The sequence below is a fragment of the Pygoscelis adeliae genome, unplaced genomic scaffold, assembly GCF_000699105.1.
Source record: "Pygoscelis adeliae isolate BGI_AS28 unplaced genomic scaffold, ASM69910v1 Scaffold111, whole genome shotgun sequence".
In the NCBI taxonomy this organism is placed as follows: Eukaryota; Metazoa; Chordata; class Aves; order Sphenisciformes; family Spheniscidae; genus Pygoscelis; species Pygoscelis adeliae.
The window spans coordinates 592,463-615,588 of NW_008824542.1; the positions used below are offsets into that span (position 1 = coordinate 592,463).

Below are 23,126 nucleotides of genomic sequence, written 5' to 3' on the forward strand. Positions count from 1 at the left end.
GGTTGAGTCACCATCCCTGGAGGTATTTAAAAGACGTGTAGATGTGGTGCTTAGGGACATAGTTTAGTGGTGGACTTGGCAGTGCTAGGTTAACGGTTGGAGTCAGTGATCTTAAAGGTCTTTTCCAACCTAAACGATTCTGTGACTAACCTCGCAAATTACATGGTTTTGAAGTATAGAGGTGCTTAGAACTAGAAAATGGATGCCAAAAAGTGTGTCTTTATTGCACTTTGTATTGAACTCATTTGTTAAAAAGCTGCATTATAAGTTGTACCTGTAGCAGTGATGAGCAAAGACGACATTTTTAGTTTCATTTTGTTTAAACATTTCTTACTTTAATTTTGTTAAACATTTCTCATGTTAAGAAGTTGGGGGTTCAGAGCTTTTTTCAGCATTGTGGATGGTTTGCGTTAAGTAAAAATACATTTGTGTCTGCATATCATAATTTCTGATCTGGACAAGCAAATTATCTTCTGAAATGTCTTTGTTTTGAAAAACTTCTTTTGGGGCCAGTTATCAGAGAATGGTTTTATTGGCCTTTAGTTGCAATTCAGCTGCAACTAAACAGAAAAGCTTATTTTATATATTTTCGTATTTAGTGAAAGTAGTAACTTTTTATCATTTTAGGTTTTCAACAAGTTGTTGAGTCTGGCCAGCACTGCTTCATCTCAGAAGTTCCAGTCACACATGTGGAGTCAGATGTTGGTTTCCACATCTGGGTTTTTGAAATCTATCTCAAATGTCTCTGGCAAAGACATCCAACCTTTAATAAAGCAGTGGGTGTATCCTTTTTATTCTTGGTCTGGATTGTTAATATGGCAAATGAGTTTGTTTTTTAATTGGCACTATTAAAGGAATGTGAAGAAAGGTATGAAATATCTTTTCTTAAAACAGTTAAGTACATTATTCTTTAAATTAGAAATAGATGTGAGCCACAGGTTCACACTCATTTCATAGTCATTTAGAGTATGCTAGCTTTTTTGGGTGTTCTTTACTAGAAGGGATTTCATGATTTTAAGTTTTACTTTGAAAGAAGCACAAGAGCTCTGCTGGAATTTAAGGCCAAATTATACTAAAGGGATTCCAGAGGACACTGCCCATAGAAATATGCTGAAGTCTGACATGGAAAATGCTATAGTCTGGTGCATTTTAAGATGTGATTTCCAGTAAATCACCATGAAGTAAGTAACCTAAAGTGCAGGTTGATAGTTTAAAATACACTAACATTTAATAGCTTGGTAGCTTGTGTTAATATTACAATTTCAGGTGAAATAAACCTCTGTGTGTTGCTTCTTCAAATTTTAGTGATATTAGTCAAGAAATAAGATTTCTTATTTTGGATTGATATGAGGGTAAATTTGAATTTGCTCCATTTAACAGCTTCAATTGGTAGTTTTAATTAACATGACCGCAGGCTAAAATCATACATGACTGCAGCAAAACCATACCTTACTGTTATAACAGAAAACAAAAGTAGATATCTATATTTCGACATTATTTATTTGAGCTGACTTAATAATGTACATGCATCTCCATATCTAACTAAAAAACACTGTATAATTAATATTTATAGAGTAATATGAGAAGTTAGTATTTTATCTGCATCAAAATTATTTATAAAGTATAAAATACACATTATTCTAATTTCCATACTTAGCTGTGCCAAGCACTTGAGGAAAATAGGGGTTCTGTATGTACATATATTCATACTGCAGCTATACCTAAATGTCAGCATTACTATCTGAGCTGGGTGAATATTAACTGTCTGTTCTGTAAGCAAGGAAGAATTGTAACTCTTAGATTTGGGGATTTTTCAGCTTCACTGGAATTTGGCGCTAAGGCTGATACTGTTGACTGTAACTTGTGTCTAATCCTATGGTTGCAACCTCCCTACCATGCTTCAAACACTGTTGCACCTGCGATAGTAGATTTTCCACCTTGTAAGACCATAGCAGATCCTTGTACTGTTTGGGGGGATATCTTATTACTATTAACTAGCACTATCTTATGCTATTAACGAGTGCTGTGGTGAAGCTGAGTTTAAACCTTGTGCTGAAGAAACCACTAAAAATGCCTTAAGCTGTACCTGATGACAAAGTCACAGACCTTTATGAAGGCAGCCACCATGAACAGAACCAGTCTGAGGTATTTAGCCAAATGACCATATTTTGGGAGAGAAGTTAATAATGCATGTACGTTAAGAAGTCTCTTTGAATCTGACAGCTCCTCCTTTAAATGTCAGGACATGAAAGAACAGGTTTTCCTTCCCTGCTTTTGTCTTATATTGTCAGAGACTTGTTGGGAGCATGAACTAGACTAAAATACTTCATTCTAGTGTTTTAGTTTTACTAGAAATAAAGTGTAGTAATGGCTGTCATACAAATAACGAATGATGAAGTTTTTCACAGGAACAGTTGACTTGAAGAAATCGTTGCCTGGGATAAAAATGCAGGGTGAGATCATTAGTTGTATACTCTCATATATATGTGACCACACACACACACACACAGAGTTTTAAAAATTGCAATAAAATAATTGACTTAAATGTATCGTGGGTAGAAAACAGAAGCTAATGTCTACATTTTCACTTGAGTTTTATTTATCTGAAATATATAGTAAAGCAGATTATAATGAAATTTAATCCTATCCCAAGTAACTGGTGATAGGACAAGAGGAAATGGCCTCAAGTTGCGCCAGGGGAGGTTTAGATTGGATGTGAGGAAAAATTTCTTTACTAAAAGAGTGGTTAAACATTGGAAGAGGCTGCCCAGGGAAGTGGTTGAGTCCCCATCCCTGGAAGTATTTAAAAGACGGGTAGATGAGGCGCTTAGGGACATGGTTTAGTGGGCATGGTGGTGTTGGGTTGACGGTTGGACTCGATGATCTTAGAGGTCTTTTCCAACCTTAATGATTCTATGATTCTATGAAATTACTGAAGTCTTACTCAATTACTTTCTCTGAGAGCATGCCAAGGACAGTGGATGTGGTGGGGTCCAATATAGTTTTTCATAATGACTTTTTTCTTACTAGGTAATTTTCATTGTACTTCAGTTTTTTTCCATAAGGTATATGATTGTACATTAAAGAACTGTTTAAAGAAAAAAAAAAATCTTAAAAAGTTCATGAACAAACCCAAGTGTTTTCATTTCCTGATTTTCTTGGGATAGGAAATTCTAGGAATAAAGAAGCATAAAGCAAGCGTAAAGAGTGGAAAACATTGAGAATTATGTTTGTTTATGACTACTGCATTGTGCACTAGAATTCCTATACTGCTTATTAGGGATCAGAGCGGAGTGGTAAAATTTTACGGTAGCTTTGCATTTAATAGAAAACGGAATGTGTTGGAATTGGAAATAAAACAAGACTACACGTCTCCTGGGACTCAGAAATACGTGGTAATGTCAATTTTCCATATTTTACATACATGTACAAGTATGATGTGTACAAGAATAAGCATAATTTTAACGTTAATAACAAAATCTTGTGAACTTGAAGGGTCCTCTTAAAGTGACAGTGCAAGAACTTGATGGATCATTCAACCATACATTGCAGATTGAAGAAAACAGTCTTAAACATGATATACCTTGCCATTCTAAAAGCAGAAGGTAAGAATTAAAATACAAACAAAGTATTTTTGGTATGGATATATGAAAACATATAGTGCATTGATCATAAATATATGCTTTTTAATTTTTTTTATATTAAAGTTATGTTTATATAATAAGATTTACCTGCGATGTAAGGGGAGAAAATAGAATTTACTACTGTTTATGGACAGCAAGAAACCTTACATTTTATATGCAGCTCTTAATTATAAGCAAAGATCTTAAATTTTATAAAAGTTTTATAAAGAGCTTATTTATATCGAACGAGTTGAATGAAGACTCTAATTAATCGAATTATTTAAAATGCCTTTGAATGGGAAAGACAAATTAGAGGGAAGACAAATGTAGGCCAGAGGAGTACCTCAAGTGAAGCTGTATGAATGAAGCACTTGCATAGTTTTCCTTTTCTGTTAAGAGTGTCAGGGCTGTTCACTAAACCTAATGAGCAAGAAAAGTAACATACTTCCCGAATAGATTCTCTTAGTTTCCTAAAGCATTTTAATAACTACTTTGACCTCTACTTCTCAAAGTTGTATACTTATGTGTAATAGTAAAAATGGTGGGAGTCAAGTATAAACCAATGTAAAATATTGGTGATTATTATTTGAACAAAACTGATGCACAGCTCGACTTTGTGAATATTTTTTGCTGGAGAGAGCATTATTTTTCAGTGTGGTGAAATACAGAGTACTTTTGCAGGCTTAAGTTCCATTTATAAACATATCTTTGCTAGTATGGTAATTTTTTTAATACCTATTTTTTTTCTATTTTCTCTTTTTTAATAGAAATAAGAAGAAAAAGATTCCACTCATGAATGGAGAAGAGGTGGATATGGACCTTTCTGCTATGGAGTAAGTTAGCTTGTTGGAGTTCCTCAGTGTGAGACTGAGCGATGTTCGTCTTGTCTGAAGCATGCTATTTTCAAGGATTTGATAGTAATGTTGTACTTCATTATATGACTGGCAGATTTTTCAAGACTATACCACATTTGTTTGCCTTCTTTGAGACTTTCCTTTTCTAGTTGGGAAAATGCTGATGAAGTGTAAAATGTATGGGTTAACTACCATAATCAGTTTTAAAAAAAAATAAAAAAAATCTTAGGAATGATAAGGTGATAGAATAAATTACTTGATTCTTTCTTACACGTTTCTAATGATATCTTACCTGAGTTTATAGGTAAAACGTAAACAAGAATTTACTTGAAACAAAGTAAGAGCAATTTTTGTTGGACCTTGATGAAGACCATTTAACTAGCACCAAGATAGACAAATTCCTGAAATTGGTGGTTAATTCTGAAAGAATCCTTTTAGATTGAAAATAAGTGATGAAATGCTTCATACTGAAGTTCATACTGGCATTAATTTCAGTTGGAACTGTTTAGCTCGTTGGAAGCAAATTCTTGCTCAGTGTAAATACCCGCTTTACCCTCCTTGAGTTGGAGCCAGTGGTGTTCTCAGAAATACTGAGGGTGTGGGTACCTTGTGCTGGCTGAGGGAAGTAAATAATCTGCTCTTGAAAACTGATGGTGTTTCTTTGAAGAAGAATAGATTGCTTGTCAGCTTAAAAGCGTTGGAGATGCTCATAAATTCAACGTCATCTAAAAAATGATGAGAAATAATTTTATAACAGATATTTTCATTGAGCAAGTAATTGTTATCATTTCTAGATGATAGTTGACATATGAATAAATAGTGTTTTAATTGTATTTAAGAGCAATTAGCATAAATATTTGTGAGTAGTTCTGCTCGGTTATGTTCAGGTAGCTATTGCATTACACTGAGCTGAGACCATAATGATCTTAGAACTACCTTTGAACTGGTATATGATTTCATGCAAGTCGCTTATTCTTGGTTTATCTGCTGACCTTCTAATCTGTGATGCTGTCATTCTTTTGTCCAGTTTGGACTCCGCTGCTCCAAGCATATACGATAATGTTTGTTCTTTTCTATTCTTCTAAATCCTCTGTGTGCACTCTTCTTTTCACTATCCTTTCTTCTCTAGCTACTATCTTGACAGTAATTCTAGATATTCTACAAATGTATATAGAAATACGCATCATATTTATAATGATGCTCTTTTCATCGTTCCAAACTCTCTCCTAATTCCATGTCTGTATTTTGCTGTTATCAATTTTATGTGGAAAACTGAGTAAGAGACTTTATTATATAGTTTGTGCTTGTTGCTCCCATAAATGACTTCTGCAGTCATGGTGCTGTGTAAATACTAAAGTATAAGATGCTGCTTTGGGTGGAATAGAACTGAGTAATTTTATCTGTAGGACTAAAACTTTAATCCTGTCTGTTGATACTTTCGCTTTTATTGTCATTTGACTTTGCAGTTCTGTGCATTTGCATGGTTACCCTTGTCAGCTTTCAACATCGTAGCATGTTGTGTTTGTAAAGCACTTTCACATCTGTTGATAAAAAATACTATATAAAAAACCTGGGTGTTCACCACCAGATTTTCTTTGTTGGATTTTTTTTTTTTGGTAGTCTTAAACTATAGAAGGTGATAAAGTGCTGCTCATCTATGAAAGTTATGGTGTCTGAGGAAGTAGAATTAAATATATTGAGATTATACAGTAGTTTACCATGAACTCAGGTCTGTAGGTTAAAAATATTAAAACACTGTGTTCACTTCGACATATCAGAGGTTTGGAGAGATTGCCCTGGGAGACTATAGAATTGCCATCCTCGAAGCAGGAGATTGAACCAGGTGACTTTCAAAAGTCACTTCTAACTTAGATTCTGTTATGATTCTTTGACTCTAAATACTTTAAAAATAACTCATAACAAGTTAGAACATCTTTTGAATTTCTACAGTCTTGAAATGTTGTAAGCTATTAATGTTTTTCATGTCTGTCTTAGTGCTGATTCCCCTTTGCTCTGGATAAGAATAGACCCTGATATGTCGGTACTGAGGAAGGTAGAATTTGAACAATCTGATTTCATGTGGCAGTATCAGCTTCGATATGAGAGAGATGTGGTTGCACAAGAAGAAGCCATTCTGGCTTTGGAAAAGTTCCCTACTCCAGCATCACGGCTTGCACTGACTGATATACTAGAACAAGAACAATGTTTCTACCGAGTGAGAATGCTGGCCTGCTTCTGCCTTGCAAAGGTGAGGTTGTGTGGATGGGAGTAAGGGAAGAAATCCGCTAGACATTGTAAATGTTTGAAAATGGGTCAAAACTCATCACAGTTCTTAAACTGGCTTGATATTTAGCCTCTTAAAAGTGGTTGCCAAGTATTTTTAACATGACTGATTTGAAAGGAAAGCTGTATTATTTTAGTCTGTAAATGGAGACTGCAGAAGGCTTTCATAATTGTCAAAATTGAGATGTCAGACATGAAAACCACAAGGGATTTTTCCAGATTTCATTAAGTGGCAGAAATAAAAGACTTTTGTTTAATCTTTTTCAGAGCCAAAATGTATTTTTCTATTTTACTGGGAAGTTCCTTGGCCTGTCTGTTGAGAACTCTGAAGTGCTGAATTTCATCTGTATGTCTAATGTGAATTCAGATTGCTGCTCAATATTGTTTCAGGTTGAATAGGGGCACAAAATAAACATCATGTTGGTCTGCAGTTAAATATTAAAAACCCAAATAATTGCCTTGAAAAGGGAAGATCTTTTTTGTTTAGACACAAAATTAGCATTAAGAATGAAAATTAGAGAACTCTATAATAAACAACTGGGTGGAAACACAGAAGAATAAGAATTAAGAAAAAGGCATGTTATTGACATACTTTTATGGACATAAAGGCACACTTATTGACAATTTGTAGAGTTCAGATTATTGGCATATAGCTTGCTTTCTGCCGTGTACCTGTGAGAATAATTCAGTACCTGTATAGAAATAAATCCTTTGGCCATATTTTTAAAATCAAAATCCAAGAAATGTTTGTGACAAAGTATTTTAATATTATGAAACACTGATGTAATACTGCCAGTGTATGTGCTAGTATTGGTACTGCCAGTATGTGACTTAAAATATGCACATTTCATAATGAATTCACTTGGAATATTTAAAAGCGTATATTCCACAGGTAAATATTAAGAAGGCAGTTGTTACAGTGTTTAAATGCAATAGTTTTTTCTGTCTTTACTTTGAATTCTCAGGCAATTGGGCTGCAGATAATCATAACCAGTTTTGCTCAGTTGTAATCTTGAGTCTACAGATAAGGTGGTTGACTTACAGAAAAAAGATTAGAAAGCTAAACAAAAAGTATGTCTGTGACATTGAATGAAGGTGAAGGAGCATGGCAGGACAGAGTTGTGGATATGTTTATGTAAGTTACCTAGGAGGAAAGTGTAATATATTCTATTACTAGCTCCAACATCAGGGTGTTAGTAAGAATCACTTCCTGTTGTCATTAACTCAGTTTAATTTTCACAGCTTGTAAATATTCAGGATTTGTATTCTTTATTGAAAAAAAGCCAAGTCCCTCATGTTTATTGGAGGGAGGATTCTTCTTTGTTGATTTGCAACTTCTAGCTGGATTGCGGTTACTATTGTAAAACAGTTTTGGTGTATTCGTGTTGATACAGAGAAATGATAGGTCATAATGCAATTATAAACCTAAATTTAGTACACTTTCTAAATGTACAGTATATTTCATTGTAAAACAGCACTTCAGTCTCTCAGGCATAAAGTACCCAGGTAACGTTTTAAATCCTCATTGATAAAGTAGTTAATAGATGTGTGTGTGTGTGCGTGTGCACTTTGCTGAGTAGTTCATGACAAATAACCCTACAGAGAAAGGAGACAACAACGTCACAGTATTCATTCCCAGGAATATGCAGACTGATTTTTTCCATTCAGATCCATTGCAGTGTTGATGATGGGCTATAAGGTTTAAAAAAGCAACACCACCACCACAAACTGTGCCCCCTCCCCAAACATTGAGGAGTTTCATAGCTGTGCATGACAGTTACATCTTAGGCCAGTTTTTTATGCTATACTGAATTGAAGGGTGCAGAAATAGTGTACCTGCTGTCTTTTTAAGTAGAAATAATGCAAGACAGGCTACTTGCATTACGATGTGGAGAATGTGCAAATGCATTTAATTCAGAGTGTATAGTGTATCAGTAGAATAAATAGAAAACTTGGATTCTGTCAGTATTTAAAGAGAAATTCAAATTACAGAATTGTATGTAACACACAACACGTTATACTGAAAAGATGATGATTTAACTACTATTGATTTAATTTGAAAATACTGTTGTTCATCTATAGATTTTGCAAAATGCTTAAAATAAGTAGAAGTTTAAAAATATTAAAAAATTTACACTCCAATATTAATGAAATAGTGAATATCTTGTAAATATAGTAACCTTTGATAATATTTTAGGGGTTGGGTTTTATTTTACACTGCTACATAAATTTCACATTTGCTGTTTTAAGTTCATCATCATGTTTTCTAAGCAGTCTTTGGGATTAAGCTTCCTCTGCAGGAAGAGTTGTTATGTAGCTTACAGAAAAAGCTATACCTGCATCTTTTCTTCGAAGACTTCAGTTATTGCAAAGGGAACATCTAGTCTGACCGCAGTATTTTCTCTCTCTGACTTTTCCTTTGAAGCCTGACGTAGTGGGAAGATCGTTTTCAGTAACAAAGGACCCATCTTATGTAAGAGCAATGGTGAAAAGGATTGCTACCCATCTTCAGATTGCCTCTTGCTTTTCTTTCTCTTATTGCATATGTAATACCCTTTGAAACAAGCTAAATAATTTAGAAGGAAATAATCAAATTCATTTTCTTCTGCGTGAAACCAGATTTTTCCTTAGTTTGTGGTGGGTCTGTAACAATAGAAACTCCTGCTACACTGTAGGGTGCATTGGCCCCATTTGTTTGCGCGCACACACACATGCGCAGTCTGCTGTCAGGCTTAATCCATCATCAGGCATAGGTGCTCTAGTCTGCAGGCTTTCATTACTCCATACAGAAAATGTATGAAACCCAGGATGCTGGGAAGGCACAAAAGCAGGTTTTTTGGCAGTAAAAACTTAACTAATATAAGATAATACATTGATGAAAATATGTACCTATTTGAAGGACAGTACGTTCTTGGCACTTACCCTTTTTGATTATGGGAAATGTGTATTTTTCTACAACCAAACTAAACTTGCAGTGGTGATGTTAATACGATTTCCGTTCCCCCATAATTATGCAGATTGCAAATTCCATGGTAAGTACATGGACAGGACCACCAGCCATGAAGTCACTCTTTACCCGAATGTTTTGTTGTAAGACTTGTCCAAACATTGTGAAGACCAACAACTTCATGAACTTTCAAAGCTACTTTCTGCAAAAGGTAAAAATTTTTTTTTTCACTGAATGTTTTAAAAGAAATGTCAAAATACAAAAATGTTCCTGCGCTTGACAATTACAGAAACATGGATAGCACAGTCCTGCTTTACCCCTTCATAAAAATCCAAAATAACTAGTTTTCTTATATGGCATCTGTTTGTTCCATCTTAGTCAAAAATCGGTTAACAAAATTTTAGCAATTTTTTCTGAGTAGCTGAAGTCAAATTAGCAGTTTCTTCAGAAGAATGGAGTACATGTAATAATTATTTGTAAATATTCTCATTCTTAAATAGAATTTATTGCACAGTAACAAAGCTACTCATTTTATCTTTTAGGTGAATTCAGCAGCTGTCTTTATTCATTAATGGGAATGATATACTGCAAATAAAATCTCATAAATATTATCTTTAATTGGTGGGCTTTTTAGTTCAAGGCACTGCATAATCCTTCTTGCCCTCTCCTTTCTATTAGTTATCAACATCATGTATTGCTGCAGCTTATTTGATGTTAAAGCAGGCTTTTTTACTGGGATCTATAGTTGTTAGTTGTACAGCGGATAACAAAATGGATGACTATTGTTTTCTCTCAAGGTTCACTTTATAATTGTTGAATGACTGAGTTTTTATTTCACAGATTTCATATTCCTGATTATGGAGAAAACTCAAATTTTGTTTTTTTTACTCTGTCCAAAACTGCTTCATCCTCGTCCCCACCAGTCTCTTTCTTGCACCTTCTTTTGTATTTTTTTGCTCTTTTTGTCATTGTTCATTCTTTCCCACTAAATCTTACACTTTTGTCCCTTTTAGTCCCATATCCCAAGTTTATAGATCTAGAGTAAGATTCCTAAATCTATGTGAGTGGAGCCTAAGAGAGCTGCTCATTCTAAAATAAATACCTAATCGGGCTAATACCTGTCTGGCTAATAATTCTTTAGGCTTCACTGACTGTATTGGATCTATACCTCTCAGTGGTAGTGGAAGCATAGACATCACGTTCACATGAAAACACCCAAATTCAGTGTCTCTCTCAGAATTAGTTCAATCATCATTGTCCTGTTTTCTGTGTTTCATTATTTTTCATTTGTTATCTTTTTGATAGTGCCTTGTCTTGAGAGCCTGTTCTTGGATATACAGTTTTTTCAAATGTCTGCACTATGACTAATTGTTGAGCAATAATTGCATAGTTTATTTGATCTGAAAATTATATAGCATGTGGTATGACTTTCAAAAAGCATTTAAATACAACTTCTCAGAGATTTGCTATTGTAAAATTGTTAATTGTTCATTTTCAGGATGTAGCTCTTTTCAGGGTGGGTGTAACTATGATTTCAGTAATGTAAGAATGATGTTAGTTTTAATTTTATTACACAGACTATGCCTGTCGCCATGGCCCTTCTGAGAGATGTTCACAACCTCTGTCCTAAGGAGGTTTTAATGTTTATTTTGGATTTGATCAAGTATAACGATAACAGGAAGAATAAGGTAAAGAATGTGTTTATTTTAATCTCTCACTTTTTTGTTGAAAAAAGTCTTAGTTAATATACTGCATGATGTTTTATGCCACTAATGTAAATGTCTGGCTAGGAGAGTTGATGAAAAGGTGATACACTAAACTAAACAGTAAATGTTACAGAATGTTCTGTAGCTGACATTTCTATGGCAGCATTTCTTGGATGTTTCAAAGCTCTCTGTGCTTGGTGACTTACTAAGTACCTGCCTGTCTTCATTTGCACACATACTTTTCTTGCTTTACTCTTTTTCATTCAAAAGATCCATGTGTTTTGAGAAAATGTGTATGAGGCTAACATGTAGCATGCAAAGTTAAACACTGGTTTGTTGGGGGTTTTTTCACCTTGAGAAGAGTATTTGAAAGAGCAAGGAAAGGAAATAATCTTTTTTTTAACGATATACAGGACTCTGGGATTCTGGGTTCTGAATGTCAGCTCTAGCTCACAGAACTGGATTCATCTAGTTCAATAACAGCTGAAACCCAGGTTAATATTGTTCCATCACTAAATTGAAGCATCTGAGTTGGAAGTGTTGTCATCTAAAGTTCCTTCCCACACAGACCACCTCTGAAGGATGATTAGAGGACCTTTAAGATCCTGAGATGATACAAAATTCCATCTCCCTAGCTACAGAGGAAGTCTACAACTGCTAGGAGCCTAGCATAATCTTCCCAATTAAGTATCCAAAGTTAAGTGGAACAAATCTGAAGCCTCTGAAGCCTCACTTTCTTGTGTATAGAAACACATTGTAACAAGACACTTGTTGCAAGATTACTGAAATAAGAGGATGACAGAGGGCAGAGAGGTAGAGAATGAGACACATGAATGCAAGCACCAGTAGTCACAGAATGTGGTGAGTTGTGCTAACATCTCCCCACCACCAAAGGAGAGACCCCGCCTCACTTTTCCACATGTCCCTTCTACGCATGTATTTGGCATCTTCTGCTGGGTGTGACACATTCTGGGTTTGTTTAGAATAAATTAACTAATATGCAAATCTGGTACTTTTTTCCGCTTTTTAAATTTTATCTTTATACTTTTTGCTGCTCACTAAATTAACATGACCAACAAATGCAACAGCCAGCACACTGGAAAGGGTGAAACTGTGAGCACAGGTAAAAGGAGCGAATGAAGAAGCAAGATTTTCCTCACTAAGCAGCAGTGAGCCCGTTAGTTCACCTCAGAAGCTTGTGAAGTTGCTATCTCGATAAACTGTCTGATTTGGCTAAGCACCCATTAACCTTGGTAATGTTGGTACTGAATATAGAAACAGACAGGTAGTTTTAGATGCTCATATTTAGAAATAATGGCTTTTATTTTCCATGTCTGGAAAATTTTCGATGCCTGATTTTCCATTTTCATAAAACAATGTATTACTATTAATGTGGTTGTATTACTATTAATATGCTCTTATTACAGAGTGAAGATTAATGATTGATAGTATGTCTGCTTGCTCAGTCACTCTCAAATCCATTTTCAGAACAAATTTACTCGTTTTCCTTTCTCATGCAGTTTCTCACTTTTTTTTTTAAGATCTTGTTCTGTAACAGTACTTCAACATTTCTTAGCTTTTAAAGTATATATATTGTTATATTTGCTTGTGTTTAAATGCTGTTTTTATCTAGTTTTCAGACAACTACTATCGTGCTGAGCTGATTGATGCCTTAGCCAACTCTGTAACTCCTGCAGTCAGTGTGAACAATGAAGTTCGAACATTGGATAACTTAAATCCTGATGTTCGACTTATTCTTGAGGAAATTACCCGTTTCCTAAATATGGAGAAGCTTCTTCCCAGTTACAGGCATACCATTACAGTCAGGTGTGGTTTAATAATTTTTGTACACATGAAGAGACACATTAATGCTACTTTTTTGGCTTTTGCGTACCCTTCTGTAGTTAGTATTTGAGATTTTTAGCTTGCGTGTCGTAAATGTCAAATTCCTTCCAATTTCCTAAAGCTGATAGTGTAAGTTTATCTTGATTGCTTTATTTTTCAACATTAATTTCTATCAGTGTAGACTTTTAATAGCAGGTGTAAGCTGACATGCTTGTGCCTCTTTAAGAAGAGCATTTATCAAAGTGTTGCAAAAGGTAGCCTTGTAACAATATCTGTAGAGTACACAACATAATCTGAGCTGTGTTTCCTCTGTAAGTTAGTACAGTTCTACTGAAACCAAACAATGGATTTGACACGGTGGGGAATTTTGTTTGTGTTTCTGCCTAATTCAGAGTTAATGAGAGCTATGTGTTAATGCTATGAAAGTAATTGTAACATGTTAATTTGGATAATATAATTCTAAAAAAATTGCAGTACTTGATTTTGAAGAAAGTAATTTTATTCTTCTTGGCTGGCATTCCAGAAACCTAATGTAAATTTTCTCTTTCGACCACATCTAGCTGTTTAAAAGCTATTCGAGTCCTTCAGAAGAATGGTCATGTCCCAAGTGATCCTGCTCTCTTCAAGTCATATGCAGAATATGGGCACTTCGTAGATGTCCGAATAGCAGCATTGGAGGCTGTCGTTGACTACACAAAAGGTAGTTTTTTCAAGTATTTTGACACTTTGTAATACTTTTGATATAGTAGAAAAGTGTAATACTTACCTCATTAATATTAGGTTGAAATACTGTCCACCAGAAGAGCTTGCTTGATGATAGATTGATAAGAAGCTGAGATTGCTATTAATGCTTTGTCCTAGAGAATGCAGGTTTTATGAAGATGTGGTGAGCATTGTTTCTCAGTGTCTTGCAAATTGAATCAGATACCTAGGTTTTGGAATAATGAGTAGACAGCACAATGAGTAGTGGTAAGGGATTTTGGTAACTTCTTTTAACACTTCATTTTCAGTGATTTTGATTCAGTTGAGTTCAACCATAATTGCTAGTCAAAGTTCTTGGTTTTGCTTTACCTTCTTGCTAATCTCTTTATTTTTCTTTTTGCATGCATCTCGTGGTTATAAATTTTGGAAGCTTAAATTATTTTACTGGTTATTGGTTGATTCTGCTTTAAAATTCCTTATAGACAGCCTATGTTTGTGAGATGTTTCCATTCTTTTAATACTGGCTTTATTTTAGTTGACTGTTGCAGGTCCTTTCTTAAATGCCATTTGAAGTTGAAATTCAATCCTGACAGATTTTCTAGAGGCAGTTAGAAATTATCGCTTTAATAATTTGCATTTTATAAAATGAATTTAGTACTACATTGGCCTGTTCATTTATTTGGGTTAGTCTTTCTCTGTTCAGCAGATCTGTGACGGTTCTTGTGTTTGAAGGGTTATCCCTATCAAAGTGGCCAAATCCTTCAGTTCTTCCTCTGGTGAGCTGCAGAGCAGACTGGTGATTCTAGCCTTCTAATTATTTTGCCTCAAATTTCATGTTTTCATTTTCAGGGTAATGGAGAGTTTCCTTTATTTTTTACATGAATAATTGTTTTCTCTTTTTTGTAAGGACTTTATTACTTTTATCTTACTGCTGTCATTCTGTCCAAAGACTTCTCAAACTAGATAGGCAATGGGAGGTTTTAAGGCAATTGGAGTCTTTGAGTGGATGCATCTGGCAGAATTTGGATGTACGCTCACAGACTGAAACCAGACTGTCATACAGAAAAACTAGTAACTTCAAGGGAGGCTGTGCACTGAGCGTTACTCTCAGGCTCAGTCCTCAGTCTTGTCATTCACCAGGCACTCTGGATCCATAACCCACTGCACATGTACCGTTTGGTGACCCTGTGAGTGATATCCAGCTAGAATTCAGGACTCTGCTGGTGCTCTGCATCTCTCTCTCTGTTAGGCTGCTCGCTTTGTTCCTCCTTTCATAGAGTGTTAGTGGAAAGATTTGTTGGAGAATGGAAAGCTTACTCATCAGCCTGCTTCCTTTAGAATAATCTCCTCATTAATTCATCCCACCCTTTGGAAAGACAAACTGATAGAAATAATGTGTTCTCGTTAAATTCTTGACCTTTTATGGATGGTGTTTGTAGTCAATAACTGACTTGGATAAGAAAGTGTTTGTATTGCAAAGTAATATAGTACATCTTTAAAACAGGTGATCAGATGGGTTGCTGTATAAGCAAGATAGGGTAAGTTGCTCGAAATACTCTACAGGAAGGTAAAACTTGAATGTAAAAAGTAGAAAGATTACTTGAAGAAATCAGTGATTGAGCTGAATGTAATTTTTGACTAAGCTCACTGCGAGATCTGGAAATGATGGATTAGAGTATTACTGTACCTAACTGCCTTGCCCCTTGCCAACGACTTTTTCTCTGGTGCAGAGGTAGCAGATGCAAATATCTATCTGCTATAAAGTCACTACAGTTCACAACATAGCCTACTGTCTAACTGGTCATCAGTATCATTTCTCAAATACAACCTTCCAGCACTGAACACATTAGCTTCTGCTCCTGCTGTAAGACTGCTAAGTTTTTGGTGGAGGGATAAATCCAGAAGTTCAGTGTGCTAACTGACTTCTTCAGCTACCCATATAGAAGTTAGCAGTGCTTGTCTCCCAGAGCCCTAAACCTGGCTTTGGAAGGAGAAATGATTGGCCTTCTATTGCCAAGAGGTCTGATTCTCGTTGTTCTGGTTACCTGGTTTCCAGTTCATACTGGATGTAAACCAGCAGCTATCAAATGCCTGTTGCTTGTGCCAAAACTGGCTTTTTAACAGTTCTTGTAAAGGAAGCTGACAGATTTTGTAATTTCCATAAAAAGGAAAGTCTGTGTTTTCTGGGACAGTGTGGAACTCCCATGTTTTTCTATCAACTCTCAGGGTAGGAATAGCACTGCCTTTTTTTAAAAGAAACCATTTCTCCATGGAACTGAATAAGTTGTTTTCTTTGCTGTTAATAGTAAGGGTTTTTTCGAGACACGGTAGCTCTGTAAAGTGCTTGAGGCAGCATATAAGGACTTGAACAGTTGATCTAAACTGGCTTGAAGCGAACAGAGTTTATTAACTTTTTAAACTTAGCTTCTGATAGTTATATGACTATTAGTAGTTATATGTATACAACAAAGCAGTTGCATATTTATAAGAGGTAACAACAAACCATTCTAAATAAATATCCATGATTATCTAATCTCAAGAATGTTAAAGTTTAGGGTCTCAGAGATGCTCTGTTGTAATTGAGAACTGATACACCATCTCTTGTAATTTGAAAAAAATCTCAAGAGGATTTTTACTTCAGAAAGCAATCACTTGTTTTTATGTCTACCAGAAGTATGAAAATCTACACATCTTTCTTTTCCCACAGCCTTCTTCTAGACAAACTGACAAGATACAGACAGGATGGGTGGTCTGTGAGATGGGTAGGAAGTTGGGTCATGGGCCGCACTCAGAGGATGGCGATCAATGGTTTTTACTCAGCCTGGCAGCCTATCACAAGTGGGGCCCCCCAGGGAACTTCTTCATAAATTATCTGGACAACAGCATTGAAAGCAGCCTCACCAAGTTTTCTGGTGACACTAAACTGGGTGGTGAGGTGGGACACGTCAGAAGAGAGACCCATCTTACAGAGAGACCCAGACAGGCTGGAAGAGTGGGCTAGCAAGAACTGTATGAAGTTCAACAAAGACAAGTGCAAGGTCCTGCACCTGGGACAACATAACCAAAGAGTCCAATACTAGGATCTGTGTGGCTGGGGAGCAGCGTCGCTGAAAGGGACCTGGGGGTCCTGGTGGACAACAAGCTGACCATGAGTCAGCAGTGCGCTGCTGAAGCAATGAAGGCAAATTGGATCCTGGGCTGCATCTGCAGGGGCATTACTAGCAGAGACAGAGACATGATCATCCCACTCTACTCAGCACTTGTCAGGCTGCACCTGGAGTACTGTGTCCAGTTCTGGTCCCCACAATTCATAAAAGATATGGAAAGACTGGAGAGGGTCCAAAGGAGGGCCTCAAAGATGATCAGAGGGCTGGAGAACCTGTCCTATGAGGGAAGACTGAAGGAGTTAGGTCTTTTCACCCTGGAGAAGAGAAGGCTCGGGGGAACCTCATCACAGTACTCCAGTACTTACAGGGAAGCTACAAAGAGGACGGAGGCTCTCTCTTCACAAGTAGCCACATGAAGAAGATAAGGGGCAACAGGTACAAGTTGCACCAGGAGAGGTTTCATCTTGATATAAGAAAGAAATTTTTTACAGTGGGAACAATCAATCAGTGGAACAACCTCCCCAGGGACGTGGTGGAGTCCCCATCACTGGAGGTTTTCCAGATGCAATTGGACAGGGTGCTAGACAATCTCATCTAGGCTCCCTTTCCCATGAAAGGTTGGACCAGATGATCTTTTGAGGTCCCTTCCAAACTGGGCTGTTGTATGATTCTGTGATTCTTCTGGCTAATAAGATTTGTTCTGCCCAAGGTCAGGTTTAATTTGTCATTGTTCCCCAGAATGTTTCATAGTTGCTACATAAATTTGAAGAGCAGGTTAAATGCATTAGTAGCAAAGCTTTGGAAGTCTAGCAGGCCTAGTTTACACTATAAAGCAAATAGCAGGGAAGACTTACTTTATTTCAAGCACAAATAAGTTTAAGAACCAAAAAAGACTTATTTTTTTTTAACCACAAAAGGATGGCGTTTCTTGGTTCTACTATCCAGTACTGTCAGCCTAAGGGATTCATCTCCTAGACTTCCCATTTTCTAATAAAAAACCATTTTTAAATCCCTTTTGTTAGTAGTCAAAATAATTCCAGCTTGCTTATGATCATGACTTAATGTGTTCGCCATTTTGTGAGTCTTTGCTGCACGGTTATACGATATTATTTTTCTTCCATGCAAAACAACTTTTGTATGCAGTGTTCTTGCTGCCTTCTATCCCAAGCAAGGTAGCTGCCAGGAAAAGCAGCTGTGCATGGAGTTGAGCACAGGCAGTCACTAATCCCTTAAAAGTATATCTTAGGCATAGCTTTTCAAAGGTTTCTCTGATTTTTAAAGTAAATCTGAGATTGCAGTTCTGGTCTGTATGGATACAAATTTGCTCTGGCATCATCCAGAACTGTGTAGCTCTGGTCTAAATAGTGCAGAACATGAGCTAATACATTCTGCCTCTAAACAGGGCTTATCATCCCAGTTCAGTGCCTCACCAGTATAACCAGTTCTGTTGTGGTTGGACTGTAGGAAGAGCAGAGCTGACTTGCAAGTGGCCTGCAAAAGGCTGTTCAGCCATCTTGTAAGCAATATTATAATGTAGTTTTTAATTGCTTGGCTGCTTCCTCCCAACCCAAGAAGAGATCTTACGTTCTAGTTGTCCAAAGTATTTAAAGAATTTCTAATAGAACTGAAGTGCTGATTCTCATAATATAATTTAAATAATTGCCTCTTCCTTTAAAAGCAACTCAGTCTAGTGAAATAACAGAGGAATAATAGGTATTAGCATTGGTTGGACTAGAAAAATTTTATTTAAAAATTGTTGACTGAAAACTGACTGAGATCAGGAAGGAAAGTTCAGCTGAGGTATTTAGAACTGAAAATACAGTAGGCTTGAGGAAGAAAGACCACAAAATGGAAAGCAACAGAAATGTTTTTGGAGCTGTCTGTACAGGAATGACTAATACACCCCAAATTCTGAAGTAAAGCAAAGCCTAAGCAAGCTCTTCATTGTTTTGAGGAAATGAGAAGAGAATACTGCTGTAAAATCTCACAATTATGCACCTGAGAAAAAGATTACATAAAAATTCTTTCATTTTTTGTGTAATCGGTGATGGTGATATCCTGTGTTGTTTCCTATTTTGCAATGTTACTCTGACAATCAAAGAAATTTTCTAATGTAATTTAGATTTTAAACTAACAAGCTGATTTCGTTTCCAACAATGTCAGGCAGCAACTTTCTAGAAGCATGTGCTGATAAGTTTCAAAATACATTCTAATTGCAAAGTATACTGGTTTAAAAAACTAAGGAAGGTTACTGAGAGGAGTATGCTCGCAGTTTTGTATAAGCCCTTTCCATCCTATTTATAGATAATAATCTTTCACAGATTTCTGTGTATGAGAATTCTATATTCTCTGTTCCCTATAGAAAATATTATGCTTCTGATTGTTGAAAGGATATTTGAATGCATTCATTTTAGGAACCACACAATATTAAGATGATGATTTACTCTGTGATCTTCCCAATCAATGCTCATGAGTGACAGTTATCTGCTATTAGTCAATTGGCAGTTATTGAACAATTGAGGCATGAAGGAGTTTCGTGCACATTTCTATTTCAGTGTAAAATAAACCACCTTTTACTTTGAATTTGCACTATAATTAATGAAATCCTCTTTAGTTGCAGTGATTCAAGCTCTTCGTGTGCTCATTCAGGAACTTGTGATTGTCTTGATCAAAATCCTCCCAGTCTATGTATATTCACAGGCATTTGATTTTATTTTATTTTTCTTTGCAGTTGATAGGAGCTATGAAGAACTACAGTGGCTGCTTACTATGGTTCAGAATGATCCTGTACCCTACATAAGGTTAGTGAATTAATGAAGAGTCAGTATTTTTACTAATGCTGGAACTACTGAGTAAATTCTTGGCCTGGAATCACTAGAATAGATCAAATGCTTAACTGCTTAATATTTCTTCACAAAATTGTTTTTTCTTCTTGTTATTTTATATAAATTGAAACGTGTTTTGATGTTTCAACAGTTCACATCTCAAAAATTAATACACTCTGTATTCTCCATTATATTATTTTTGTCTTTTATGTTCTGCCCCTGTGGTGGATATCTGAAGTTAGAGTTTGTTTCCTGATCCTAAATAAAGTATATAAATGTGATGTTGCATATGGCAAAAAGACTTTGTGATATGTAGTAAAGACAAAGCTTGAGACAGTGCACACAATGTTTTGCCAGCAAGGAGTGTAAAGCAATTGTTAGACTGTAGATGGGGTGAAAGGATAATGTGAAAATATGATGTAATTTCTAGTATGGCCTGTTTCAACTTTGTTTTCACCAGTGAATGATTGGATATTTTAGCACATTCATTATAAACCCTTGAACACCGAGGTTCATAATCATTATTTTTCCCCAACATGTTGTTCTTATGGCCACCATTAAAATACTGGGCTTCAAAGATTAATAATATTACTTTTACTCTTTCTATAGGTGATTTTTTACAAAAATAATAGCTGCAGGATTGTTCTCTCTCTTATTTCTATCATTCTTGTTAATGAAGGTAGATACAGTTAGACTCACTAGAGGAGGTTTAGCTTCAGTCTAGGAAGGAGATTTCATTTAATTTGTATCTTTTTAAAGAGGAGTTTAAATTTTTAATTGAGTGCTATATGTAAGCCTCTTCTTAAAGAAAAGGAAAAAAAAAATATCTGTAGGAGTTTTCTTGTCCCCAAATGTGTAAGACAGCAAGGAGAAAGCTGGCTTTACAGGGAAAATAGTTAAAATAGTAAGTAATGGAACAAATATTGTCATTCATAAAATGTTTTCAAGGCCAAGTTTAAAGAAAGACAGTGGGGACAAATGTATCTATCTTCAGCTCAGTGTGTAAATTGTAGGCAAACATGGTAAGTGCAGAATTTTTATATGCCAATGTAACTTAAGAGGTGACAGCATTCCTTTCCAGAAGGATGTGCAAGTCACAGGTTTTAGTCCTGTCATTTTGTATCAGTCATAAACATTTAAAGTTATTTAAAAACTCTTTGGTGTCAGTATGTAAGGGGTTTATTAGCCAATGTTGCTCCTTCTTTGTAATTATCAAGTCAGTGTGCAATAAAGATTGTTACTAAACAGAAGAGCATAATGTAGCCTACAATTTTGTACCTAACTGTTAAAAATTATGTCTAATAACATCCTGCTGCTTTGCACCTTACTTTTTAACTTTAAATTATATTGCTGATGGTAAATCCATGTCTATGCATATTGTGGACAGACAGAAGAGCTAAAAGCATAAAACATTGGAAGAAATCCTGTATTTGAATACGTTTGTAAGAATGTCGCAAGCTGAACAGACTTTGTATTCCTAGTGTATTCATTTGGATTTAATAAAGGTGGTTTTTTTCTATTTGTTTTTCAGGCATAGGATTCTGGATATGCTGACTAAGAATCCACCTTTTACCAAGAACATGGAGTCCCCTTTGTGTAACGAAGCTTTGGTAGATCAACTTTGGAAACTGATGAATTCAGGTTGGTTTTTGGTTTGGTTGGTTGGTTGGTTTGGGTTTTTTGAAATAAGTGTTAAAGACTTGCTTCAGAATATCCAAGTGGTCTCTTAGTTTCGATAATTAGAAATTGAAAATTCAGTCTCAGAAATTCAATGTCACATACGTACCTCCAGAACTTTCTCAGTGACACAGGGTACCAAACCTCCTTGGTTTTCATTATTTTGTCTACTACCGTAGTGTGCTTTGATGTACTTTGGCACAGAATGATTCTTTGACCCAGACGTGCAAAGCAAATGTTTCCTCAAATGATGGTGTCTGTGTTACCTTTTTCCTTATAGTTTGCTTTAGATTAGGTAGTCTCTCTTTGTCCGCTTTTACTAAACTGTGAGAGAATATGAGAGGATAACATTTGTATAGATAATTTAAACGAGATTTCTAGAAGTGTATTATAAACCTAAGCCTCAATTTGCCTTGTGTGATTAGGAAGGATCCTAATGAGAGAAGGGCTTGCATCTTTACCATTGACCTGTTTTTCATTACTGAAGCAGTTTTATCCAGTCCTGACAAACTGCCCTTTAACATCTGGCACATTACTACATAGATTACATATAAACATTTATATAGCTTTTTTAGGTCATTGAAGGCTGTCTGTTCTCTCTGTATCATTATTTTTAGTGTTTAAAAGTTTACAGCTACCCTCCAGGGGTTGAACTGGGGAGACTACTAGTAGTTTGGTTTTGTAGGATTTGCCAAGTGTCAGGCACAGAAAATAAACAATTTTGATGTTCCTATCAGAGAGTTTGTTCTTCCTTTTTCTTGAGAGAAGAATGTGTGCAATGTTACTTACAACCATTACCTCTTTTTGCAAGTAAGAAATAGGGTATACATTCTTATTATGATTCATGGGGCTTTAAGTACTTAAATTTCTATGCATCACGATGACATAATGTTTCAATTTATTTTCTGTAAGGGATAACTGTAGCATTCCAGGGTGCTTTGAAAAAATGTTTGTTAATGTGAGACAAGTTAGTAGCCAGGTTTAAAGCTGCATGATTCTAGAATCATGAGTTGCTTTCATTTAACATAAGCACATGCAATAGAAAACAGACTCTGATTGATACATGTAATCTTTTTTTTTTCTTCTGTGTTAATCTGCATTAAATTGATAATGCTCACAAGTTCCAAAGTTTGCAGAGAAATTCAGCAACCAATTGTATTTAAGCTTAGCTGTTCTGCTGGAAAAGGAGAGAGATACTGAATGGGAATTCATCATATCATTTCAAGATGTACTAGTTTAAGAAGTTGAGTAAATTATTTACTGTTAGAATAGTTTTAATATTTGTGAATGTGTCATTCTCTGGAGAGTATTTTGATGTTAGAAATGTCCAGATTAATACTCATATCACTTTCTCCTTACCCAGCTGTTCATGAAACTCATCAGTTACTTGTAACTGGGTAAGTGTATGTACAGCTAAGCTTACTCAAAACACTCTTTAGCCCCATGAAACTTAGTATTTACAGGGATAGATCTTGTAATTTTATTTTTTGCTAAGTCTTGCACAGCCACATTAACATGGCAATTGGCACATCTGTGTCTTGTTTACCAGATATAGTT

General features: G+C 35.7%; 1 protein-coding gene across 2 annotated transcripts in view; it reads left to right on the forward strand.

Moving 5' to 3' along the window:
- The window catches only part of TAF2 (TAF2 RNA polymerase II, TATA box binding protein (TBP)-associated factor, 150kDa), a 67,456-nt gene that overhangs the window by 28,657 nt on the left and 15,673 nt on the right, over positions 1–23,126 (forward strand). For both annotated transcript variants that reach the window (XM_009321670.1, XM_009321671.1), the window contains exons 12-22: positions 628–782; positions 3,281–3,395; positions 3,496–3,605; positions 4,391–4,456; positions 6,473–6,725; positions 9,778–9,918; positions 11,285–11,395; positions 13,047–13,240; positions 13,819–13,958; positions 19,799–19,868; positions 21,424–21,533. In XM_009321670.1, coding sequence (XP_009319945.1) covers positions 628–782; positions 3,281–3,395; positions 3,496–3,605; positions 4,391–4,456; positions 6,473–6,725; positions 9,778–9,918; positions 11,285–11,395; positions 13,047–13,240; positions 13,819–13,958; positions 19,799–19,868; positions 21,424–21,533 — 1,465 coding nt within the window. The remainder of the gene's footprint in view (positions 1–627; positions 783–3,280; positions 3,396–3,495; positions 3,606–4,390; positions 4,457–6,472; positions 6,726–9,777; positions 9,919–11,284; positions 11,396–13,046; positions 13,241–13,818; positions 13,959–19,798; positions 19,869–21,423; positions 21,534–23,126) is intronic.